Genomic DNA, 27077 nt, shown 5'->3' on the forward strand with positions numbered 1-27077 from the left:
TCTTTTATGATTGACTCCAGCAGCATCACCGTTACTTTTTGCATATCTTTCATTCATTGTTCTTTATCACTCTACATCATCACATCTTGTTTCCCTTATCCCTAATTAGTCTGAAGAAGGGTCTTGACCCGAAACGTCACCCATTTCTTCTCTCCAGAAATGCTGCCTGTCCTGATGAGATACTCCAGCTTTTTGTGTTTACAATTGAAATATGAGGTGCTGTTTCCCCCAAATAATGTTGGGCCTCACTCACTCTGATAGTGGAGGAGACCTTATCTCCAGATGCTTCCTGTCTGTTCCCCCACTCCCCGAGTTACTCCAGCGCCTCCTTGAGGAGCTCTGATGCACACACACCCAGCGCGGCGCCCAGCACGCATGCGCGTGGCCGTCGAGGGGCGGGCGAGCTGGCGGATGTTGTGGACTTTGAGCCGCGGCCACCGGTGACGCCGGTCCAGGGCAGTCGCCTCCAGCCAGGGAGCTACCTTTCACCGAGGCGCCGGCTTGGCGGTGAGGGCGGCCCCTGCAGCAACTCTGCGTCTTTCCTCTCAATGTCAGTGGACAAAGAGCAGCGCCGTGGAGCTGGTCGGATGGAGACCTTGAGAGAGAGGCCCGAGAACCGGCTCCAAACGGGTCACTGACGGCTCAATGTCTGGCATCAGAGGCCGTGATCTTCGGTATTTGAGCAAGTGACAGAGGGGGGGGGGGAGGGGGAGGGTGACAATCCGGAGCGGTGCAGTGTGTGTCAGTGAATGAAGGAAGGAGTGCGGGGGTTCCAGTGTGAGGATGCGGGGGAGAGGGAAGGGGGAAGGGGTGGAGAGGAGGAGGAGAGGGTGGCGAGGAGGATGGGAGAGATGGGGAAGTTGAGATGGGGAAGTTGAGGTGGGGAAGTTGAGATGGGGAGGAGGTGAGTGGGGACGGAGAAGGAGATGAGAACGCGGGGGGGAGTGTGAAGGGGACTCCAGGAGTGAAGAGTATTGTGGGGAGGGTGAAAGTGGATGGATATCAGGGAATGAGAGTCGGAAGATGAGGGTGGGGAAACGAGGGTGGGGAGGCGACCAGACGAGAGTGGGGAGGGGAGAGCTGCCAGAGGAGGTAGTCGAGGTAGGTACTATCACAACGTTTAAGAAACATTTTGACAGGTACATGGATAGGACCGTTTTGGAGGGATATGGGTCAAACCCAGGCAGGTGGGAAGAGTGTATGGAAGATGGAGCATGTTGGTTGATGTGGACAAGTTGGGCAGACGGCCCTGTTTCCACACTGTATGACTAACTCTATGACTATGTAAAGCACAATAAAATGTCTCCAAGATACAAAGTCACTTTAATTGTTAATTTATATTATATTGCAGGAAGATTATGTTGACCAAATTATGAGAGCTTATAATTTGAAGGTGCAGATTTGAGGCATACTTTTAATCATCTTTTATATTTATTTAAAAATGTGGAGCATATACTGAGTTTGCCACAGATTCTAACTTTTTTTTCTTAGTTTAATTGTAGTCCCAAACCATGAATTATGTGGGGCAGTTGGCAGAGCAGGTGTTCGTTACTGTTAAGGAGCTTTACAAAGGACTGAATCCAGCTACCTTGACCGGATGTATTGATGTCATAGTGGTGAGACAGCCAGATGGATCATTGCTTTGTTCACCCTTCCATGTTCGGTTTGGCAAGTTGGGTGTATTACGATCAAAAGAGAAGGTGGTAAGTTCTTTTGCATGAGCTTCATTCATTGTCCTCAGCGACGGTCTAATTTACAGATGTCCTCAAAGTATTTTACATCTGAACCAAATTAAAATCATTAATTAACATCACAATAATTCTTGTGAGATGTTTATGGTTTTCATTTCATTAAATTCCTTTGTCTTTTGACAATTAATGTTATAAATGTTCCATATGAAGATACCTTAAGTGAATTATTGTGCAAGGTTCTAGAATAATAACATGCATTTGATGTTTGTTATAAGCATTTCTTTTTTGATGTGTTTTCATTCAGCTTATTGTGTCCACATGGGCAAAAAATAATGATTTGGGCTATTTTTGTTTTATGCTTTTACAACGCATCATCAGGTGCTAATCCAGGTGCTTTTTAAGTGAGCTGACAGTTTTTGTCTCTGCTTGGAAAGAATAAAGGAAATATCCATGATAGGTAGAGACAATATGCTGGAGTTACTCCAGCATTTTGTGTCTACCTTCGATTTATAGCAGCATCTGCAGTTCTTTCCTACACATTTTGACCGCTCCACTGTGAAATCTCCTCAAGGTATGTCTGCTTTGAAGAAGTTGAGATGTTGCCTGTCCCGCTGAGTAACTCCAGCATTTTTTGTCTATTTCCATGATAGGGTTAGATCTGGTTTGCCATAGAAATATGCTGTTGAGGAAGTAATTTGAATGAATGAATAGTTTATTGGCCAAGCATTCACATACAAGGAATTTGTTTTGGTGCTCCGCCCGCAAGTGACAACATGACAGACAGTGACAGTTAAGAGTGATACATAAAACATTAAACAACAATAAAACATTATTGATTAAACATGTAAATTAAATTAAATACCATAGCAAAAGGAAGCTACAGATTTTTGGTTATTGAGTAGAACTACTACTTGTGGAAAAAAGCTGTTCTTATGTCTGGCTGTGGCAGCTTTGACAGTCCAGAGGGAAGTGATTCAAAGAGTTTGTGGTCAGCATGAAAGGGATCAGAGATGATCTTACCCGCTCGCTTCCTGGCTCTTGCCGCGTACAGTTCGTCAATGGAGGGAAGGTTGCAGCCAGTAACCTTCTCGGCTGATCTGACGATTCGCTACAGCCTCCGGGTGTCATGCTTGGTGGCTGAGCCAAACCATGATGGAGAAGGCGAGGACAGACTCTACGATGGCCGTATAGAAGTGGACCATCATTGCCTGTGGTAGATTGTGCTTCCCCAGCTGCCGCAGGAAGTACATCCTCTGTTGTGCCTTTTTGACTGTGGAGTCGATGGTAGGGACACTTAAGGTCTTTGGAGATGATGGTTCCCAGGAACTTAAAATACTCCACAAATGTGACTGTGGTGTTGTTGATGGTGCGTGGGGTGAGGGGAGGGGGAGCTCTGCAGTCAATTCCACTGTCTTAAGAGCATTGAGCTCCAGGTTGTTGCGATGGCACCATGACGCCAGCTGTGACACTTCCTGTCTGTAGGCAGATTCCTCCCCATCCTGGATCAGTCCCGTCAGGGTTGTGTCGTCCGCAAACTTGAGAAGTTTGACAGAGGAGTCAGTGGAGGTGCAGTCATTGTGTGGAGAGAGTAGAGGAGGGGAGAGTACGCAGCTTTGCGGTGCTCCTATGCTGAGGGTTTGTGGCTCCAGGATGTGCTGTCCCAGCCTCGCATTGCTTTCAGAGAAATCAACTTTGTTCTTTCCCTCCCAACCTCCATCCTCTCTGCAAGCTAAAATCAGCTTCTGTTGTCTTTTTCCTTGTTCGAATGAAGGCTCTTCGAAATGAACTTTAATTATGTTTCTCTCTACACAGATGCTATTTCCCACCTTTTTATATCTTTATTTCAGACCTTCAACATCTGCAGTTTAAAAAAAAAAGAACAAACCTTTGTATATAGATTTGCTGTTTGACAGGAATAATGATATACTACAGTACTGCTTTACATTCTAATCATTTGTATTTCAGGTTGACATAGAAATCAATGGAGAACCTGTAGAGCTGCAGATGAAACTTGGTCACAATGGGGAGGCTTTCTTTGTGGAAGAAACAGAGAAAAATGAGGTATGCTGTTATTTACTGTCTCTAGAATTGAATGCAGTTAAATTAGGGCTATTTTGCACTTAAACTTCATGTTTGTTACGTAACAGAAATTTATTTTAATCTCTAAAATTCTGACATTCACTATCATCTTGAATCCACTAGTGCTCTGGGCGAAATGTTCTCCTGGGTTTGCTTCTCAATAGCAGAGCTCTAATGTTAGGACATCTTTGTTTTCAATTCCCATTCAACCCAAAGCATATAGTGGGTGCAGTGGTAGAGTCACTTCCTTACAGAGCCAGAGACCCGGGTTCAATCCTGACCGTGTTGTCTGTACGGAATTGTATGTTTTCCCTGTGACCGCGTTGTTTTTCTACGGGTGCTCTGGTTTCCTCCCACAATTGTGCTGGTTTGTAGGTTAATTGACTTCTGTAAGTGGCTAGTGGGAACTAGTCTACTACGCCCTTTCGTACACCACTTCTAATCCTATTTATCTATACTAATCAAGGTTTATATATCCAAGATGTCAATATTTTTTTCTCTTTATATTTCTGTCTTTGTGATGTGCACATTGGTTGCTTACACTGATTTCCTACATCAGATCTATGATTACATTTGTCCAGAGGTCAGGAATAGATATTTTATAAAGCCACGGCTCTTTCTGTAGTTACCATTAGAAATGACAAGGAACCACCTGAAGTTTAAACATGATGACGTTGTCAATTTGACACTTTTTCTCTCAGGGCATTGTTCCCACACACTTAACAACGTCTCCAATTCCTGTTGAAGGAGCTTATTTTACAAAACAAACAGATTTGGCTATGAATCAAATTTTTCCAAGTCCATTTACTGGGCAAGAAATCGATAATACAGTAAATAGCACTTCAACCAAAAAGAAAAGACGTCGCAGAAGGAAGCACAAACCAGAGAATTCAAAGAAAGATGAGCAGGAGTCCTCTTCTGATGAGCAAGATGTACCTGAGATGGATGTTAGTTCAGAAGACCAGCTACGAAGTGCAGCTGCAAGGTAGGGTATTTATTAATTGGAGGAACAACACTTCATATTCCGCTTGAACATTGCATTCTGAACAGTATGAACATTGAATTCTCCAATGTACGTAACTACAAAACCCTCCCCCTCCCATCTTCCCCGTCACCTTTCCCCTCCCCACCTGGACTTGCACCTATTTTTCCCCTGTATCCCATCTGGACGCGTAACTATTTCTCTCCTGTCTTAAGGGGTTGGACAGGCTAGATGCAGGAAGATTGTTCCCGATGTTGGGGAAGTCCAGAGCAAGGGGTCACAGTTTAAGGATAAAGGGGAAATCTTTTAGGATTGAGATGAGAAAAACATTTTTTACACAGAGAGTGGTGAATCTCTGGAATTCTCTGCCACAGAATGTAGTTGAGGTCAGTTCATTGGCTATATTTTAAGAGGGAGTTAGATGTGGCCCTTGTGGCTAAAGGGATCAGGGGGTATGGAGAGAAGGCAGGTACAGGATACTGAATTGGATGATCAGCCATGATCATATTGAATGGCGGTGCAGGCTCGAAGGGCCGAATGGCCTACTCCTGCACATGTGTGTAGCTTGTCTGGAATGTTAGATAGCCAATTGGATACAAAATTGGCTTGGAGTCAAAGGGCAGAGGCTTAAAGTATCTCCTGGTCAAGTATACCATGCAGGACATTGTCAAAGGCCTTGCTAAATTCCATATAGCCAATGTCCACTGCCTTGCCCTCATGAATACTCTTGGTATCCTCTTTAAAAAATCTTTATCAGATTTGTGAGAGAGTATTACAGAACAGAGGAGTTTGGAAGTGCAGGTGCATGGTTCCCTAAAAGTGGCATGTCAATGTGGTGGAAAAGGTGTTTGGAATGCTTGCCTTCATTGGAAAATAGATTGAATGCAAAAGCTGAGGCATCATAATGCAGCTGTACAAGTCACTAGTACGACCTCACTTGGAGTGTAGTTTTTCTCGCCCAACTACAGCAAGGATGTCAATAAGTTGGAAAGAGTGCGGAAGGATTTTATTTAGGCTTGAATTATAGGATGTTGTTGAATAGGATGGTAGTTTTTTTTTAATGCGTATGAGACTTGAGGGATGACCTTATTGAGGTGTACAAGATCATGAGGGATCATGACACAAAATGTTGGACCAACTCAGCGGGTCAGGCTGAATTACTAGAGAACATGGATAGGTGATGTTTTGGGTCATGCTCCTTTAGAGTGTTCTTCAGTTACTCCAAAATTTTGTGTCTTTTTTTGGTAAACCAGCACCTGCTATTCCTTGTTGCTTCAAGATCGCGTTTGGCACTGATAAAGATAACGCTGTCTTTTTCCTCAGGGTAGAGGATTAAAAAAAATAAGGGGCATAGACTTAAGGTAAGAGGGGAGATATTTAAGAGAGATCTCTGTGAAAACATTTTCACGAGGGCAGTCCGTATCTGGAATGAGCTGCTAGAGGAAGCTATAGAAGAAAGATACAACTACGACTTTTAAAGGAAATTTGAACAGATATATGAATAGCAAAGGGCAGTGTGCCAAATGTAGGGAAGTAGGAATCACTCTATGCCATCAATGCCACTCAATTGAAATAATGTCATAGATCTTTAAATGCCAATTCTTAAAAAAGATCAATGTTTACTGCAGTTGCCTGATGAAAGATTTCCCTGCAAGATATGTAAAATTTAGTTCTGTACTTCTTTTTCTACTGCAGTGAAATGTGTCTTTTATTTTCTAAATTACCTGATGAAGATTCAAACATATTCCATTCAAGAGAAATCTACCCATATTCAGATGGTGAATGGTCTTCTATTGAGAGGTACAATTGTTGGTTAAAGAACATTTAAGTTCATGTTTCTGATGTAGTAATGAAGTTTGCCTTACAGTTTATTTTGTATTTTAGTCATACCTATGACCGAATGTCATCACCAAAAAGTGACTCCGAATTGGTTGTAAAGTCACATGAAGGATCCTTTTTAGGAACAGAGTCTCGGATGCAGTGGGCATGGGGTGGTTTTCCACAGGTACGGTACTTATTAATAACTTTAAGCTACTTAATCTTTTTTAGTTCAAGGCAGTTCGTAAAACATTTCTGTATTTCATAAACTCGGGCAGACCGCTGACCTAGAGCTTTTCAAATAGTTCCATCTCCAACATGATTCATCTCAGTAAATTTAGAGCAATGATCTTGGGGGTGAGCTGCTGAATCTCACAAACATGATGTAGATGAAAGAGAAATATCACAAAAGATCTGACGATTGTTTATTTTTTATTTAACTGGAACGTGTTGGAAAATGCCAATGTTCCAAACCTGATGATACATATCTATTCCTAGCATTTTCTCATTTTTGTTGACTGTTTATTCACGAATTTTTAGCAAAATGCAAGTGACTGCAGATGCTGTAATCTGGAGCAACAAGCAATCTGCTAGAGGAATTTAGCAGGTTGAGTTGCATTTGTGGGGGAGAAGGGAATTGTCCATGTTTCAACCAACAATTCTCTTCCCTCTGTGAAATGAAATTTTAGCAAAGTATGTTCCCAAACACAATAATACCCCTTTACTTTTTATAGATGAGTAAAATAGAAAAGTCTGAGCAACCAAGAGTGGCTACCATTATGCCTTCTGAGCATACACATTTCCGAGTCATCATGGACAATGGTATAGCAGAAACCACTACATCGGGTTCCTCTGAAATCAACAACACCATAACAGTTTTCAAGCCACAGCCTCGGACCCAAAGAAGCCCCTTGCTTGAAACATCTGCGGAACAAGCAGTTCCATCCGAGGCAGGACCAGCATTCCTAGAAGACAGCTCATGGCCATTGGAAGAACAAAATGAAGTTGTGTCTTCTGTGACAAATACTCTGGACCAAAGTTCACTTTCAGAAGCTGAAACATCTATGCCAGCAGAGGGAGGTGAAGTCTTCCAGGCAACTTTGCAGCCAGAAACTGAAAATCCACCTTTAGAAAGCAATAACAGTCCACTGCAGCAGCCAACACTCAGAGATGGGAGTGCAAAAACAGATGAAATGGATAAAAAGAAAGGTAAATGATGAAAAACAAATTAGCATCATTCATAAAGTTTATTTTCACCTTTGAAATAAGTTTAGTTACATTACATTTACATTTATGTTGATTTTGATGCTGTTTTTGATTGAAAGATACAGCATGGAATCAGGCATTTTGGCCCACTGAGTCTACGCAGACCATTGATCACCCATTCACGCTAGTTAAGATAAAAGCTAAAATATTGTTAGTGTTTGGCACTCATTTTAGAGTAAGACCATGACATCTAGTATCTAATATAAAGATGTTTACAGAGATGGCTGATTAGACCAATCTGAGAACAAAGGTCCCTTCCACACAAGTGACAAAGGTTCAGAGGTGCTGATTTACGTGATTCATATTATCCATTTTTAGTGAGCAACCACAAAGCATATCCTCAGGGACGGATTTGCGCACAAGCTTCACAAGCTTAAGCTTAGGGCCTCGAGATGTAGGGGGACCTCGGCGGCCGGATCCACCTACAGGCTTCATAGGCTGAAGCCTAGGGCCTCAAACCCTAGGGGGCCTCCGGTCAAGGTGTTTTTTCCCCAGAGTAAAAAAATTCCCCCCCCCCAAAAAAAAAAAGTTGGAGCGCTATCAGCGTTTCTACTTGGATGGAAATTACCCGAAATTCTGGTTCCGACCTGCTGGAGGTTTTGGGGGAAAAAAATTGCGACCATGTGCAGTTGGGGGAAGCCGGTGACGCTATCTCTCCGGGCATGTGCAGTGGGCCCGGGCGGGTTCAGATATCCATTTGCACTCCACACAATCACCTCGATGCCTCGTGTCTACAAAAGATCCTAGGTGTCTACTGCAGGTAAGTAGCGGAATATTGCGTTGCGGAAGTGCCCGTTTCTCCGAGCCGGGGGGGGGGGCTGCAGTGTCTGCGGCGCGGAGTCGGAGCCTCGCTGAGGGGGAGGGAGGTAGAGAGAGATAGGGGGATGTGAGAGGGGAGGGTTGAGACAGAGGGTGGAGAGAGGGAGGGAAGGTGGGAGAGAGAGGTGGAGGGATGGGGAAGGAGTGTAAGATCAAAAATTTCAATGATTAAAGAAGTAGTTTTTTTGTCATAGTCTGCACTTTATTTCAATGATTTGGATGGGAACATACATGGCAAGATTAGCAAGTTTGCAGATGATACAAAAGTTGGCGGCTTTGCAGATAGTGAGGATGGCTGTTAATGATTGCAGCAGGATCTCGATCGATTGGCCAGGTGGGCTGAGGAATGGAATTTATTACAAAGAAATGTGAGGTGTTGCATTTTGGGAAGTCTGTCATGGGCAGGACCTACACAGTGAATGGCAGGGCTCTGGGGAGTGTTGTAGAGCAGAGGGATCTAGGAGTGCAGGTGCATGGTTCCTTGAAGGTGGAGTCGCAGGCCGATAGCGTGGTCAAAAAGCCATTTGGCACATTGGCCATCAGTCAGAGTATTGAGTTTAGAAGTTGGGAGGTCATGTTGGAGTTTTATAAAACGTTGGTGAGGCCACATTTGTAGTATATCGTGTTCAGTTCAGGGCACCATGTTATAGGAAAGATGTTAACCTGAAAAGGGTTCAGAGAAGATTTACGAGGATGTTGCCAGGACTAGAGAGCCTGAGTTGCAGGGAGAGGTTTATTGGGAGCGCAGGAGGATGAGGAGTGATCTTATGGAGATGTATAAAATCATGAGAGGAATAGATTGGGTAGATGCACAGAGTCTCTTGCCCAGAGTAGGCACCACAAGGATAAGTGGAGATAGGTTTAAATTGAAGGGGAAAATATTTAATAGGGATCTGAGAGGTACCCTTTTCACACAAAGGGTGGTGGGGGCATGGAACAGGCTGCCAGAGTAGGCAGTTGAAGCAAGGACTATCCCAACATTTAAGAAACAGTTAGAGAGGTACATGGATAGGACAGGTTTGGAGGTATATTGGCCAAACGCGGGCAGGTGGGACTAGTGTGGCTGGGACATGTTGTCCGGTGTGGGCAAGTTGGGTCGAAGGGCCTGTTTCCATGCTGAGTCACTATTTCAATATTAATAGCCCATTCTAAACTAACATATTTGATTTAAAAGTAATCATATGTAACGGGTGTTAAAACCAAAATGTAACAACCATATTTAAATTCTACTTTTAGTTGCTAATTTTTTAATAAATGGCATGTTTGAAGAGTACATACTAATGTATTTTTTTCTTGGATAGGTGGATCTAAAAGAAGCCAACATCTAGGTCCTTGTGATATCTATTTGGATGACCTACAAAAGCTGGATCCTAACGTTGCAGCTCTGTATTTTCCTAAGAGGTATTGTGATCAAAATGTATAAACAAAGAACAGCTAAATGTACAGATAAAACCAAGTCAGTAAAAAGGTTCAGTAAAAGTACTTTAATTTATTGTATTAATCATGAAGAATCTGAAGGCAAACTTACTGGGTCTTGCATATTGCCCACTTTATCAGTTCTCAATACGATCACCCTGACCGTTCAAAACTTTATCCATTTCCTCTTCAAATCCATCCTGTGATCTAGCCTCCACAACGCGCCATAGTTGAGAATTCCAGAGATTCAATGAGAATCAATTCATTCATCCTCAATAAGATGTAATTCTTACACAACTCAAATTTAAATGAGTGTTTGATGGCTTTGGGCCTGTACTCACTGAAGGGGGATCTCATTGAATCTTACAGAATATTGAATGACCCGAATAGAGTGAACGTGAAGATATTTTCACTAGTGGGAGAGTTTAGAAGGCACAGCGTTAAGAATAGGACGTACGTTTAGAAATTAGATGAGGAGGAATTTCTTTGCTACAGACGACTGTGTGGGTATTTTTAAAACGGAGATTGATAGGTACTTGATTAGGTAGGGTGTCAAAGATTATGGGGAGAAGACAGGAGAATGTGGTTGAGAGGGAAAGATAGATCAGCCATGATTGAATGGTGGAGTAGATGTGGATGGCCTAAATCTGCTCCCATGTTTTAAGAATCCTTTTGAACCTTGTTCAAACCTCCCAAAAATCCACAATCAAAATTTTCATTGTACCTTTACCTACTGTACTTCTGCATATGATAATAACCTCGATTCGATTTCCACGTGAAAACATCTGAACTACGTCATGACCCATTAGGATCTTGCATATGTTGTGAAGATCACTGCTCCTCCTAAGCTGCAAATAATACAGATCCATCTTCTTTAGGTGTTCATGATAGCATCAACCTCACTTCACAAGAGTTGGCCAAATGAACCTCTTGTGGACAGCCTCCAATACCTGTATATCCTTTCTAAAATACAGGGATCAAAACTTTACACGGCACTTCAAGTGTGGTCTGACCAATGTCCCAAACCATTATAATAATACCCCTTTCTGAACTACAAACCCCTTGCCATCAATGCCATTTGTCTTCCTATTTTCACCAGCTGCTTGCTAATCTTTTGTAATTCTGGATTACAAAGCATTGTGTACAGTGCTTTACATCATATTAGTTGTAGCATTACTTAGTTATTTAGATTACCACACTTATGAGGTAATTTCCATCAACTGTGAAGTACTTTTGGATATCCTGTGGTTGCAAATGTTGCTACATGAATGCCAGCAAATCTCTCAGGGTGACCATCTTCAAGAGGAGACATATATGACTGTGCTGACTATAAAATGGTTCCCCTGCTGTTTGCCAGACGGAAACTCAACAAGGTCTTCCTCAACCACTTCCTTCCGGTGAACTGGATCGCTCCTCAAATTGCAATGAGAGTTGAATTCCTTCTAGTACAGTGGATCTTATCTTCACTGGTTAACAAAGGAAATGAAAGAAAACATTAAATCAATAAACAGATCATTCTCAGTGGCAGGTGGTAGACCAGAACTTTTCAAGGATCAACAATGAGAGACTAAAATATGGGGGGGGGGATAAGTGAATGAGAGATAACTGGGAAGTAATATCAAAATAAGCAATGAGTTTCAATGCATTTCTGAAAAGAAAGAGGGTAACTGAGGGACCCCTAAAGAGCAAGAATGTGGCATTAATTACAGGGGACAGTGAAATAGCACGTAAGTGAACCAAAACTTTGCATCCATCTTCAAAATAACATATATTCCAAAGATAACTATAAAGTGCAGGTAAGTGGGGTTGAGGAATATTGGATCAGCCATTATCCTGTTGTATATTGGATCGGCCATTATCCTGTTGAATGGCTGTAGTGGCTCAAAGGATTGAATAGGCCACCTCTTATAGTTAAGTAATCGAATTGCCATTGTCTGAAGAAGGGTCTTGACCCGAAACGTCACCCATTCCTTCTCTCCAGAGATGCTGCCTGTCCCACTAAGTTACTGCAGTATTTTGTGTCTATCTTTGATTTAAACCAGCATCTGCAGTTCCTTCCTACCATTGTTTTATGGTTTGTGATCATTAAAGATTAAAGTGTTATTTGTCATTTCAGTCAAATATCTTAGTTTTATTTTTATATATGTACTGGACCTAACTGGCTGCTTTCTTTCCAGTGAACAAGATTTGGGTTCTAAACTGTTGAATGAATCTGGCACACATTCAGAGTCCCAATCTCCACAATCGGTAGGCAGTGCAGCTGCAGATAGTGGCACGGAATATCTGTCCGATTCAGCTAGTGAGCTAACCGATGTACATCTTTCCCTCTGTGGCGGTCTCAGTGATAACAATGAGATATCTCAAGGTATAGTAAATTGAAGTACAATTGCTGCCTGAAGTGATAATTATCCACTGTTTATTTGACTGCTAACTTCTGGAGATTTTATTTGGAGAATTTTATTATTTTGGTTTTCATAGGGATGTGAAGTGTCACTTTTTTTTCAGTTCTCTTAAAAGTATTTTTGCTATTTCTCAGCAGATTTGTGTGAAAATATGTAAATAGACATTTAACAAGGCTTGTTCTGGTGCAATATCGCAAAGGTCATCTCAATAGTCATGCTTAAAATAGTCCCCTACCTTACTGGTGCCGAATGATTCAGTCATGCTAATGTCTTGGTCCACATTCAAGCATTTGTAGGAGAAGAAAGCTGAAGATTAGTCCAAGAAGTGGCTAAAGGGCCTATCCCACTTGGGCGTTATTTGCGCGACATCATTTATGCGTCACGATACACGACGAGACATTTACGCGTCACGCTTGTGTAGTGACGCGCGCATGGTGCGTGGTGAGACGTGGTGGCGTAGGCAGTGAAGCGTAGTCGCGCGCGGCAACCCAGGATTTTGGGATTCACAAAATCTTTGTGCGCCACCTGACGCGTGACGTACAAATGATGCCCAAGTGAGACAGGCCCTTAAGTTTGCTACCAATGTCATCAGCCTAGTGTCACAACACAGCATTTAGATGCTACTACTAAAATTAATACATCTAATTGCAGTCCACTAATTAATATTTTGTTATTTTTCAAAAATATTGTTTGGAATAGTACAATATATCCATTGTTTAACTATTTTTCACAGATTATACAGAATTATCTAAATAGGAATGTGTTATCAGTACTTGCTGAGAAGGATAACAATAAATTAACACACATCACCAAGAGAACAATTCACAAGCAATTTTTCCTCATTGGAGTGTATTGGACATTTTCATATCAGTCCATCATTTAGCTTGATTTTTGTTCTGTTTACGAATCTGAGATGTTAATGTTAAATTCTTTATAGTTGGGTTTAGAGATACACCATGGAAACGGGGCCTTCCGGGTCCATGACGATTATTGTTCTAGTTGACACTAGTTCTATGTCTTACGTGCTAGGGGCAATTTAGAGAAGCCAATTAACCTACAAACCTGATTGTGATTAGGATCTGGGAGAAAACTCATGCGGTCACAGGGAGAAAATACAAACTCCGTGCATACAGCCCCTGTAGTCAGGATTGAACCCGGGTCCATAGAGCTGTGAAGCAGCAGATCTATTGCTTTGCCATTACTGCTCTTATCTGCACCCAAGAAACTTTTTCTGTTATATTCTTAGAAATAATTGGCTATTATCTGCATCACAGGGAAATTTGTCCAACATATGGTCACCTACCAAGATTTGGTGGAAAATCCTGGAATAATTGATGATCCAAATCTGGTTATTGGAATCAATAAAAAGTAAGTTTGTTAACTCCAAATAAATATGAACGGAATGATTGAAGCTCTTAACGGTGGTATTTTAAAATGTAAATTGTAGAATTTTCACAAAAGTGGGGGAAAAAAATTGAAATCATTAGCCTGCAAATTTTCTATCAAGGTATTGTATTTATCTAGATATAATATTGACAAAAATAAAGTTGACTTTAGTTTTAGCTTAGAGATGCAGCCCTTCGGCCAACCGAGATCGCGCCGACCAGCGATCAACGATAATTAGTTCTATCATACACATTAATGACAATGTACAGAAGCCAACTAATCTGCGTGTCTTTGGAATGTGGAAGGAAACCAAAGCATCCAGAGGAAACCCACACAGTTACATGAACGTAGCAAATCAGAGGTGAAGTCATTACAAAAAGTATAAATTATTTTAATATTAACATTATATTTTTCAATGTTTCGTTTCTCACAGGTATTACAACTGGGCTGTTGCTGCTCCCATGATTCTCTGTATTCAAGCCTTTCAGAAAAGCTTACCCAAGGTACAGTTATGCTGTTTTGTAAGATGTTTTGATTCATGTTTCATGGAGTTTAAGTAACAAACTATACCTGAAAGACCTACTGGAGAGATTAAGTTCTTACTGCTGTCCCTATAATCCTTTTCACCAAAGAGGTTATGCACACCCAACTACAATGGTTACTCTTCTGCCCGCTACACCTGACGATAATAAATCAATACCAGTACCTGAACCATAAGATGGCCTATTCTCACCTCTGAACCATCTCCTAAATTCACTTATGCATCAGTTCATCTGATATCATCTTTATACCCACCTTTATTGCATGATTTGATTAGTACGATGCATTTCTGTCTGTTTCATCTTCCTTTTCTCAAATTTAAATATCCTAAACTCTCATCCTGCCCGTCTTTATGAGCCTGCCTTCACTAGCTATGATTAGCTCACAGCCAAGGAATGTGTAATTTAAACATTTTTACCCTCTTTCTAAATCGTTCAATGGCTTAGCTCCTTTTTATCTCTAACCTCTTCCTTGGGTTTTATGGTCTTCCATCTGTGTTCCTCCATTTCTGTACTTCTGCATTTTCCTATATTAATTTGGTTTGTTATTCATGACTTAAATTGCTAGGACCCTCGCTTCTTGTATTTTCTCCTTAGTTCTCGCTTCCTTAAACCTCACTCTTTGCTCCTTTATTTAAAATATAATTGACAAAACACTTGAAAAAATTCCTTAATATCTGCTTATGCTGTTTTATTAAAGACTTTTATTTCATAACCCCTAGGATATTTCAATAAAATTGAAATACTAGTTAGATCAGTAATTAATCTTGCAGCATTCCTGAAGTGTTCAAGTCGATGGTGAATCACATGAATTTTGTACAGCTCTGTGAAGCAGCTGTGAAGTCATACCTTTTAGGTGCACTTGAGAAAAGGTGCAAGCTACAATAAAGCATTAAGGCAGAAGATAATTACATATCTGTTTGAGGTTTCATTCTTCAATGACACTGAACCATGTCCTAATATTTTAAACAAATTGTAGATACTGGAAAGCTGACACCTGCAATGTTTTAGTTCTCTCTCTTCACAAATGCTGCTTGATCTGTGGACATCAAGTGCTTTCTGTTTTTATTTGTGATATGACAACATATTCTCAAGGCTGTTACCTAGATCAGCTCAAAATTCAATTATATGATTATGTTCAGTGGTATTTCCTGCTATCATAAATCATTAGAATCACATAATTATGGGATTTATAGAGAAGAAAACCAAAAATGTGATGCATTTATGTGGGACGTTAATAATTTCATTCATGTTATTTGATTCTTAATTGAATGTCTTTAATTTTTCTACCACTGAGCAGGCTACCATAGACAAGTTGGTAAAAGAAAAGATGCCAAAAAAGACTGGTGGCTGGTGGTTCTCCTGGCGCAGAAAAAATGCAGCGAAAGAGGTATGTTTTTTTCCACACAAATCAAAAAATATAAAGAAGAAACAGGAGCAGGCTATACAGACCATCAAGCCTGTTCTAACTTACAATCCAACTACAACTGTTCTGATCATTGGCCTTAGCCCCATATTCCCACTTAGTGCCAATAATAATTAATTTTCCTTTACATAGTTTATAAATTTATACAGCACAGGACTAAGTGGGACCCAATAGTCGCATTTCTGAGGGAAAGAATATCTGAAAGAAATTCCTCCTCACCTTTGTGTTACATGAACAATTCCTTATCCTGCCCCTAAATTCTAGACCATCACAAGAATAAGCACCCACATATCAGCTATCTTGTTAAATCTTCAGAATATAATGCATTTCAATAATAATCATCATGTTTTGCAATGTGTGAGCAATAAGATACACTCTTAATCTTTCCTTTTGAGATGCTTATCCAAGAGATTAATATAGTGCGGCCTTATCAATGCATCTTTGCTTAGATAAAGGCACCTAAACTGTACAGTGTTTCAGGATTGGTCTTAAATAAGCCCTCCAATGTTGCAGCAAAACTTTTTTATTGTTATACTCTTGCAGTAAGGAAACCTTCTCCTTGCATTAAGAAAATATTCCAGTTGCCTGCTTAAATATTTGGTGTAGCTACAAGCTAATTTTGTTTCTTACACAAGGCCATCCAAATCTCTCTGATTACCAATGTTTTATTTAAATAATATTCGTCTTAAAGTAATAAACCTCAAATTTTCCCCATCTTTCTGCATTCCTACATAACCTGTCTGATCCTTCCTCTGGTTTACCATTTTCAGTGGAATACTAAATAAAGCAAAATGAAAACCATTCAACAAAGTTGATGATGGGTTTATGTTTATTATTGTCACTTGTACCTCACATTGAAACGCTTTGTTTTGCATGCTATCCAAAAAGATCAGATATACTATACATAAATACAGTAAAGTAAAACTCCAGTACAATAGATAGAGCAAAGAGGAAGCCTGGAAGTGCAGTGTCTAGTTCTCAGCATTGTAGCGCATCAGTTCCATAGACAAAGTCCAATGTCCACAATAAGGTAGAGGTGAATTGGACATATAACAGAGGGGAAGAAGCTGTCCATCAGTCTGGTGGTGCATGCTTTCAAGCTTATCTACCTTCTGCCTGACATGAGAAGAGAGAAGTAGGAATGACCGGGGTTGGACAAGTGTTTTACGTCTTTATGTTGGCTGTTTTTCCAACGCAGTTTGAAATGTAGATGGAATCAACAGTGGGAAGTCTGGCTTGTGCGCTGAACTGGGCTACATCTACAACTCTGCAATTTCTTGTGGTCTTTGACAGAGCTGTTCCCAAACCAAGCTGTTATACAACCTGACTATGCTTTCAATGGTGCTTTTTAAGGGTCATGGGAGACATGCCAGTTAATCAGCCATGATCATATTGAATGGCGGTGCATGCTCGAAGGGCCGAATGGCCTACTCCTGCACCTAATTTCTATGTTTCTAATCCTGTTGCAAATCTGTTTAGAGTTACATAACTTTACGCATGATTTAAATTGGTTGTAAATCATTTGGACAGCTGATAGTGGTAAATAGTGAATACATTTTGATTAATTTTAGAAATAATCCATCTCTCCTAATGCATTAGAGAATGGTGTCAGAACAATAACTAAGAAGTGGTAAGAAGTGTAATACATAGCAAAAAGATAACTTTATAAAACTGGACATTTGCTTTTCCCCTTTAGATGTATTTAAGGTACAGGCCGAGTAATTAATTCTTCATGATAATTTTGCTGTTGCCTGGTTTAGGTTTCATAAATGTATGAAATCTTAAGGTTAGGTTTATTATTGTCACATGTACCAAGGTACAGTGAAATACATAAATACAATAAAGTCATACACTCCGTGGCTTCCTCTTTGCTCTATTGTACTTCAGTTTGACGATTGTATTTATGTATAGTATATCTGATCTTTTTAGATAGCATGCAAAACCTCGGTGCAAGTGACAATAATAACTAAACCCATCATCAATTTGGAATGGTTTTTAAAAAGTATCAAAGAGAATAACACCAGATTGCAGCATATAGTTTCTCAACATTGTAGTGTAACAGTTCCAGTATAACTAGAGTCAATGGTGGGGAGTCTAGACTGTGTGATGGACTGGGCTACATCCACAACTCTCTGCAACTTCTTGCGTTCTTGGCAGAGCTGTTCACAAACCAAGCTCTGATGCAACCCAACAGTATCTACGGAGCATCTGTAGAGGTTTGTAAGTCATTGGAGAATGCTGAATTTCCTCCATCTCCTGAGGAAGTTGATGTGCTTTTTGGTCTGTCACTTCAGTCTGGTTGGCCCACAACAAATTGTTAGTAATATTTATGCCAAAGAAATTGTAGTTCTCAACAGTTTCTACTTCGGGACCATTGATGCTGACTGGAGCATGTACTCCACTATGCTTCCTGAAATCGATGACTCCTTCATCTTGCTGACATCGAGGGAGAAATTGGTGTTCTGACACCATGTTACGGTGTTACTAAATTTAATTCTGTTATTTTTTTAGCCAGAATCTGCTACCAAAAAGGGTGAAGATCAAAGTCAAACAGGAGATGCTAAACAGACTGGCGAAGGTTGCAGGTAATAGTCGCTTGCCAACTACACAGATTATTCAAAAACTTTGTACAGTTTACAGGTATTTTGTTTTTAATGTGCAAAAACTGAATATATACTGAATTCTTTAACAAGTAAAAAATCACCACGTTGTTGTCAAACAGGAAGCATCTTCCTTCTTTTACTGGTTATTTATACAATGCACAAAAACACACGCATCAAACATTTGCAAAGCTGTAAAAAAGAGATTGGCAGTTGGTTTCTTGATTATTTCTGTAAAGGACGTAGTGGGTCTCAGTTTCAAGAAATAGTGTTACAGGATCTTGATCATGGCATTCATGTAACATAACTACCAATGGAAAGCATATCGTGATAGTCACACAACATCGAAACAGGAGCTTCACCCCAACTAGCCTACGATGACCGACATACGCCACCTACATTGTCCTGTCCATGTACCTGTTCAAACATCTCTTAAAAGTTATAAAGGTACCTGCCTCAACTACCTCCTCTGGCAGCTTTCCCGATATCCCGTAGCCCTAAGAGCTAAATCTAACTCTTGCAAACACCCAGTGAATAGGCCTCCGCTGCCTTCTTTAGCTAAGAATTCCACAGATTTACAACTTTCTGGGTAAAAAGGTTTTTCCTCATCTCAGTCCTAAATGGCCTAACCCTTATTCTTAAGCCGTGACCCCTGGTGCTGGACTCCCCCGACATGGGGAACATTTTTCCTGTATTTAGCCTGTCCAATCCCATAAGAATTTATATGTTTCTATAAGATCCCCTTCTCATCCAAAATTCCAGTGAATACAAGCCCAGTCGACCCATTCTTTCATCATATGTCAGTCCCTCCATTCCAGGAAATAACCTGGTGAACGTACGCTGCACTCCCTCAATAGCAAGAATGTTCTTCTTCAAATTCGGAGACCAAAACTGCACACAATACTCCGTGTGGTCTCACCAGGGCCCTGTACGAGTCCAGTACGACCTTCTTGCTCCTATACTCAAATCCTCTCACTATGAAGGTCAGCATGCCATTTGCTTTCTTCACTGCCTGCTGTACCTGCATGCTTACTTTCAGTGACTTTCATGACACCCAGGTCTCATTGCATCTCCCCTTTTCTAAATCTTGCACCATTCAGATAATAGTCTGCCTTCTTGTTCTTGCCACCAAAGTGGATAACATCACATTATTCTGCATTTGTCCACTCACCCAACCTATCCAAGTCACCCTGCAGCATCATAGCAGCCTCCTTGCAGCTCAAACTGCCACCCAGTCTTATGGCATTCGCAAACTTGGAGCTGTTACATTTAATTCCCTCGTCTAAATCGTCATTATATATTGTAAATAACTGGGGTCCCAGCACTGAGACTTGCGGCACCCCACTAGTCACTGCCTGCCATTCTGCTAAGGACCTGGTAATTCCTACTCTTTGCTTCCTGTCTGCCAACCAGTTCTCTATCCATGTCAATATCCTACCCACACTCTTGTGTGGGACCTTGTCAAAGGCTTTTTGAAAGTCCTGATACACCACATCTACTGACTCTCCCTTATCCATTCTACTTGTTACATCCTCAAAAAAATCCAGAAGATTAGTCAAGCATGATTTCCCCATCATAAATCAATGCTTTCCACATTGAATGGCCGTGCTGACTCGTAGGGCCGAATGGCCTACTCCTGCACCTATTGTTTATTGTCTGACTGATTGATCCTGTCACTACTTTCCAAATGCGCTGCTATTACAACCTCTTCCTGTAGCTTAGGCAATCGAGGCCTGACAACATCCTCATAAATCTTCCCTGCACCCTTTCTAGCATGACACAATTTTTCCAATAATATGGTGATGAAAGCAGAACACAATACCCTCAATGTTGCCCACCAATGTTGTGTACAACTGTAACATGATCTCCCAACTTCTATATTCAATACTCTGACTGATGAAGGCCAATGTGCCAAAAGCCTTGACCATTGCAAGTATATAAGAAATATATCCAGATAAAATATATAAGTAATATGAGAATGCTCAAATTATATAGATGTTGGCTTTGCAAGGGGCGCAGCATATATTGACCAGAATGACACTGATCTCCAAAGGCTTTTTAGTTACCTTGACCATAATTTGAGTGAAAAGAGCTTTCCTTTGTGATAAAGCTTTTAGGTTAGAACAGTTCCTTTAGTTTTCTTTAGGTGCGAGTTGAGTAAGTTTGTTGTCTTGTGTCTTTATGCACACTGATGTTCTGTATTTCAACACCATTAGACTTTTGCCAGCTGGTGCTTTGTATTGTTCCTGTACTATACATACTAATTCATACTTGTTCCTTTATACATGTTTTGAGGATACCTGTGTGTCACTGCTTTTATATGTTGCCAATGATAACTTTTAAATGCGTTGTGGACAGGCGTAAGGAAGAACTAACATCTAGTGATGATGACTTCAGTACTATTAAGGACCGTCCAAAGCCTATTTCTAAATGTCGAGATTCGCCTTGTCCGAGCAGCACAGCAACATACAAAAAATCACTCCGATTGTCCGCTGAAAAACTGGTAAGAAAGTAGTTCTTAAATCTCTGCAACAAATATATTATAAATTAACCCAGAAAAAAAGTGTAGTTTTTAATATTTGGTGTAGCTTGTAAGGTTAGCACATGACCACCTGTACTTCCTTAGAAGGCTTAGGAAGTTCGGCATGTCACCACCAACTCTCACGAACTTCTACAGATGCGCTGCAGAAAACATCTTATTGGGGTGCACAAGAGCATGGTTTGCCTCCATAATGTTTGGGACAAAGACCCATCATTTATTTATTTGCCTCTGTACCTCACAATTTAAGATTTGGAATAGATAAAAATCACGTGGTTAAAGTGTACATTGCCAGATTTTAATAAAAGCCATTTTTATACATTTTGGTTTCACCATGTAGAAATTACAGCAGTGTTTATACATAGTCTCCCAATCCCCCCCCCCAGGACATTCCACAGTGCTTCAAATGCAAAAGCTTGTGTAGTGTGATGGCTCTTCACTTGGAGAAAGGCAAGAGCAAATTGGTGTACATCAATGCCAGACAGTCTGAGGAAGGATCCTGACTCAAACTGTCTTCCCAATCCTGTACCTCAAGCATACTCCCGATGTTGTTCAGCCAGTGACCCCTTTTCTTGACCAGCCCAGCCCTGGTCGCCATCAATCCCTCGACAAGGGAGATGGCCAATGCTGTAGTCACTGGAGTGGGAGTGTTATGCTCCCTTGGCAGACTTGCTCCTGCTCCTGAGGCAAGTCTCGCTGGAGTTTTTGGCTCCATGACCTTACTCTGGCTTGGAGGACAAACACTTGCTCTCGTTTGAAGTGCCGATTCCATCTTCTGTGTCTGTCTCCAGCCCGAGGTTTGGTTGCTGGCTTTGCTGCTAGAGGCTGCCTGCCGTTTTTGGGCGGCATTTCAGCGGTTCTCGGGCGGCGAGTCTCCTTGTCGGGAGATGCAGGGATTACCGGCCGGTATTTGAATTTCCCTCCAGTCCGCTGCTGATGGTCAGACAGCTGTTAGCGGACTGGGCATCGGCTCAGTACCTTGACTGTGGACCGCAGCGTGCGAGGTCCCGGTGCCGCCTCTCCCCCCTCCACTGACGGAACGTTCCTTCCCTGGAGTTGAACGGGGGCCTCTTCCATCTGTGCTGCTTTGCTGTCTCCAGTTCCCCTGGAGCAACAAAGAGAAGCAAAGTCGCAAGTTAAACCTGTAGGTAAGTACTTATCTAACGGTCCGTTCCTTCAGGCTTGTAGCGAGAGTGCCTGTACTCGCGTTCATCGCTGTTGCATCTGCGTGACCGCAATGTCGCGCATGCATGCTGGACGGGTTCTTCACGTAGTCACTCACGTGACTCCGAAGTAAAATTCATTTTGTGAACACAAACTTTTTAAAAAGCGAGGCAAACAATTGGGCAGCGGCCACCTGACAACCAAAATTCACTTTGTGAACACAAACTTTTTAAAAAGGCGAGGTAAACAATTAGGCAGCAGCCACTTTGCAGCCGCATCGAGGGGACTCACCGTGGAGTAGACGTGCGTACAGCGTTATTCGCAGCTCAGAGAGCCGTGGTCCTCTCGCTTCCTGGGTCTGGCAGACACTTAATGAGGCACTATACTTCCTGGTTTTATAGTTCCTCCCACCTTGCCGCCAGCGGGGGCAGCAGAGAGAATAACGGATTTTTAAAAAACATTAATAGATTTTTCATCAATGGGGAAAAATGCTCCGGTCCCGGAAGGTGGACGGGGGCTCTGAGCGAGGTGGCCAAAAATGACAGCCGTAGGTGGCGGGGTCCTCTCGGAAAAATTGCAGAACAGTGGGTCAAAAGCGGTCAAGATCAGACTTTTAGTAATATAGATATTCAGTAAGCCTACCATAAACCTATTTTACCTCTCTATTTACTTGTGTTGCCATTTCAAAAATCTATGGGACTGTACCTCAAAATCCCTCAATGCAGTCTAGGATTGTAGCTGAAGGTTGATGAGAGCAAAGCCGCAGATATTGTCAATATGGACCAGCGAAGTTCAGCATAGCTGGCTGCTCTGGAAGGTTAGATCACATGTGATCCAGGGAGAGTTAGCTGACTACGCAGCAAATTGGCTCTTTAGAAGGAAGCAGAGGGTGATGGTGGAAGGTTGTTTTTCAAACTGAACGCCCGTTACCAGTGGTGTGCTCAGGAATCAGTGCTGGGCCCATTGCTTTTCAACGATTTAGATGAGATTGTACCTGGCATGATTTGTAAGTTTGCAGATGGCACAAAAGTAGATGGAGGTTGTGTAAATTTTAAATTTGTGTATGTGCAGTTGTATGCACAGGAACTTCTTGTTCCCCCTAAAGGCTAAGCTTGCTGATGGGCATGGCATGCTTGCAGCAGTTTTCCACACATCACCAAGAAAGGCTTTAGGAAAGTGCAGGCAGATCCACTGAATTCTTACCAAGAATTACCAAGATTAGTTATTTTCCAAAATGTTACTTTGTGATTAAGGTATAAAATTAATACTTTGACTGCCTGTTTTACTCCTTTCTCTTAATTACCTGCTAATCTATTGTTTGCTTCATATAGGTGATTTCACTTGTTCTTAGTGTATATGTTTTTTAGTTTCGACATTGGCAACGGATCGGCCGAGGGAGAAATACTTTGAAGTGGAAAACCTGTGGGATGTGTAGATTTTAAAGCTCGGATTATTTTTCTGTAGCTTTTCCAACTCTCTTTAAGCATTCTCCAGGGATTCAAAATAACTTCTTCAGTTTAGTTGGTTATGAGGCAGCTAATGAAGCCAATATTGGAACGCTTTGTTCTGTCGGTTTTGCTGTTAGACATCATGGTTTAATGCTGTTGTTTAAATGCTGCAGTTGTAGCGTCTAATTTCTATTTTAAAACAGTTCATGAAATTTGTGCATTTACATTTAATCACCATCATAATATGTTCATGAATGTGTGAAATACAGCAGCCTTGAAACATTGGCAAGTTGAATTTTTTTTCCTGGTTAAGTAGTTCAGACAGATGGCATTTTATTGTTTAGCCCAAATGGCTATATTTAATTTTACAATGTTGAATTATTCGCCATTTATTTGTTGTCTTATAATTTACAGCGCAGCCTTAATCTGAAAGATGGCCCAAATAATGCCGTGTTCAGTGTGACAACTCAGTATCAGGGGACCTGTCGATGTGAAGGTACCATTTATCTCTGGAACTGGGATGATAAGATTATTATATCTGATATTGACGGGACAATAACAAAGTAAGTCTGCCTATAATCGTTATTTTTGCTGGTTTACGTTCATAAGCAGGACTTATTAGGAATCTCCAGCTAAGTTATTGATGATGAGGAGAAAACATAAAATTGGGCTGATGGCACGATGACACAGTGGTAGAGATCCGGGTTTGATACCAACTGTGGGTGCTGAACGCAGAGTATGTTCTCCTTATGACCCCGTGGGTTTTCTCTGGATACTCCTGACTTGTGAAATAGATGAGTTAGATAAACTCGCACATGTGATTAATGCGTAATAGGTTGTCCTGTTTCCTGAATTACCTGTGTTATTGCAACGGGAGTGTGGAGAGGACGGAGAGGGCATACCGCCTGTTTCATGGATATAAACACCTGGGCTCACTGCTTTTCCAGTGTGACACTGGGAAGGCGAGCGAAAATGAAGGAAGGAGAGGATAACAACTTCCAGCCGAGTCACCAAAAGCTTCTATAAGGCGCACCAGTGAGTCCATCTTGACCAGCTGCCGCGCCGTCTGGTTGATGCAGCTGCTCTGCTGTTGTTGAGGCTCACGTTGTAGCCCCTGGCCGGCAGCGCTTTCTTCAGGCTGCTGCCTCCGACAGGGCACGCTCGGCCACCGTTGACAGGACACGCTCGATCACCCTCCCCTCTCACCAGCTGCTGTTTCTACCGGTAGGCCATTACTTCTCTCCAGAGCCAAAGTGTTCAAGGTGGTAGATGTTGGCGACTGGGGAGAAGGAGAAGGAGGAGGTGGTGGAGGTGGACGGGGAGCGGCCAAAACCATAGCTGACAGGAAGAAGCGGCAGCTGGTGAGAGGGGAGGGAGCCCCAAGTTGACCCGAGTGCATCCAGTCGGTGGCAGCGACATCAGGAAAGTGCTGTCGGCCAGGGGTTACAACGTGAGCGCCAATGACAGCCGCGTCAACCAGACGTTGCGGCAGCTGGTCACGATGGGCTCATTGGTTCTGTATCGTATCTCAGTCCGCACTGCGGCCTAACATTGTGGAGCTGGCGGTCCCTTTGCTGGGGATCGACTCCGGGAGCTCCAACCGTAAGAGCTTCGACCGCCCTGATTGCGGGAACTTCAATCTCCTGGTTGCGGGAGCTTTGATCGCCCCAACTGCGGATGGTTTGACTGCCCCGACTGCGGGAGAAAAGAAGGGAAGAAGTTAATACGTTATTGCCTTCCATCACAGTGCGCCGTGGTGGATGTTTATGTTAATTTTTATGTAGTTGTGTGTCTTGCTGCTTTTTTGGTATGACTGTATGGCAAATCAAATTCCTTGTATGTTTTTACATACTTGGCAAAAAAATTATTTGTATCTGTATGATTCAGACCGGCTGCGTCAGTGCCTAGTTTTAAGGTGCTAGAGTAACTCAGCAGACTGAACCAGTCTGAAGAAGGGTCCCAACCCGTAATGTCACCTGTCCATATTCTCCAGAGACTGCCTGATTGCTGAATTACTTCGCACTTTGTGCATTTTGTGTATTTAAGTGTTAACCAGCTTCATCAGTTCTTTGTTTCTACCTTGTTTCAAGGTGATGACTTGAGTAAAACCTGACATTTAAAGGGACATAACCCCTACGTAGGTTGGGGCATGTATGTAGTGTACGGGTGTTCACTGTTGTTCCTAACGGGGTCAGGCACTCCCTTCTGGTTTGCCCTTTCACTAGCTGGCTCCCATTGCAAGGTCCCAGCTCATTTGGTGTTCACACCCACCCATACATTTTGGAAACAGGCCCTTTGGGCTCATAAGTTCATGTGATAGGAGCAGAAGTAGGCCATTCTGTCCATCAAGTCTACTCCGCCATTCACTCATGGCTGATTTATCTTTCCCTCTTAACCCCATTCTCCTGCCTTCTCCTCATAATCTCTGACACCCATGCCAACCAAGATGTCCCATCTACGCTTGTCCCACTACACGTTTTTGACCCATTTTCCTCTAAATCCTACCCATCCATGTACCTGTCCAAATGTCTTTTAAATGTTGTTATAGTACCTGCCTCAACTACCTCCTCTGGCAGCTCATTGCATACACCCACCCACCACCTTCCGTGAATGAGAGGAGCTATCCCTCAGGTTCCTATAAAAAATGTTACCCGCTCGCCTTAACCCTATGTCCTCTGGTTCTTGATTCTCGTACTCTAGGTAAAAGACTCTGAGCATGTACTTATCCCCCTGATGATCTTATACACATCTAGAAGATCACCCCTTATCCTCCTGCACAGCAAGGAATAAAGTCCCAACTCCCTATAGCTTGTGCCCTCAAGTCCTGGCTGCATCCTAATAAATCTTCTATGCACTTTCTCCAGCTTAATGACATCCTTCCTATAGCAGGGTCATCAAAACTGAACACCATACTCCAAATGTGGCCTCACCAACATCTTATACAACTGTAACATAACATCCTAACTTCTATACTTCTTGACCACCCTACCTACCTGTGATGCCAATTTCGTGGAACTGTGTACCTACACTCCTATATCCTCTGCTCAACAATGTAGAGGGTCTTGCCATTCGCTGTGAAGGTCCTGCCCTGGTTCGACTTTCCAAAATACAATATCTCACAGCACACTCATCTGTATTAAACTCCATTCGCCATTCCTCAGCCTCATTGCCTGGCTGATGAAGATCTTGCTGTAATTTCGAATAACTATTGTCATTATCTACATTAGCACCCACATTAGTGTCAACTTCAAACTGATTACTGCTTTTAGTGTATATAAGGCCAGACCTTCTGGTAATTGGTGCTTGGTATGAATTAACGGCTGCTACTTCCATTTAATTTTTTTTATAACTCCTGAATAATTCCTAATGTCTTATAATCCCGAAAGCCAGGTGCTGCTGGAAACTATTTAAACCAAGTCAAGTTAATTCCAATTCGTTCATCCAAAATAATTTTTTTTGTCAGGCCACATCTGGACAATTTCTGCTTTTGTTAAATAATTTA

At 41.9% G+C, this 27077-nt stretch overlaps 1 protein-coding gene across 1 annotated transcript in view; it reads left to right on the forward strand.

Annotated features, from left to right (window-relative positions):
- Positions 1-384: 384 nt before the first annotated feature.
- The window catches only part of LOC129707360 (phosphatidate phosphatase LPIN2-like), a 34355-nt gene continuing 7662 nt past the window's right edge, over positions 385-27077 (forward strand). Inside the window, exons 1-15 of the mRNA XM_055652341.1 lie at positions 385-674; positions 1492-1703; positions 3657-3752; positions 4472-4755; positions 6448-6552; positions 6637-6757; positions 7305-7779; positions 9957-10056; positions 12249-12436; positions 13748-13841; positions 14293-14362; positions 15699-15788; positions 18336-18409; positions 20783-20927; positions 23990-24138. Of these exons, the coding sequence (XP_055508316.1) occupies positions 1512-1703; positions 3657-3752; positions 4472-4755; positions 6448-6552; positions 6637-6757; positions 7305-7779; positions 9957-10056; positions 12249-12436; positions 13748-13841; positions 14293-14362; positions 15699-15788; positions 18336-18409; positions 20783-20927; positions 23990-24138 (2183 nt within the window). The 5' untranslated portion in view covers positions 385-674; positions 1492-1511. The remainder of the gene's footprint in view (positions 675-1491; positions 1704-3656; positions 3753-4471; positions 4756-6447; positions 6553-6636; positions 6758-7304; positions 7780-9956; positions 10057-12248; positions 12437-13747; positions 13842-14292; positions 14363-15698; positions 15789-18335; positions 18410-20782; positions 20928-23989; positions 24139-27077) is intronic.

Source organism: Leucoraja erinacea, chromosome 21 (genome assembly GCF_028641065.1).
Source record: "Leucoraja erinacea ecotype New England chromosome 21, Leri_hhj_1, whole genome shotgun sequence".
NCBI classification, from domain to species: domain Eukaryota; kingdom Metazoa; phylum Chordata; class Chondrichthyes; order Rajiformes; family Rajidae; genus Leucoraja; species Leucoraja erinaceus.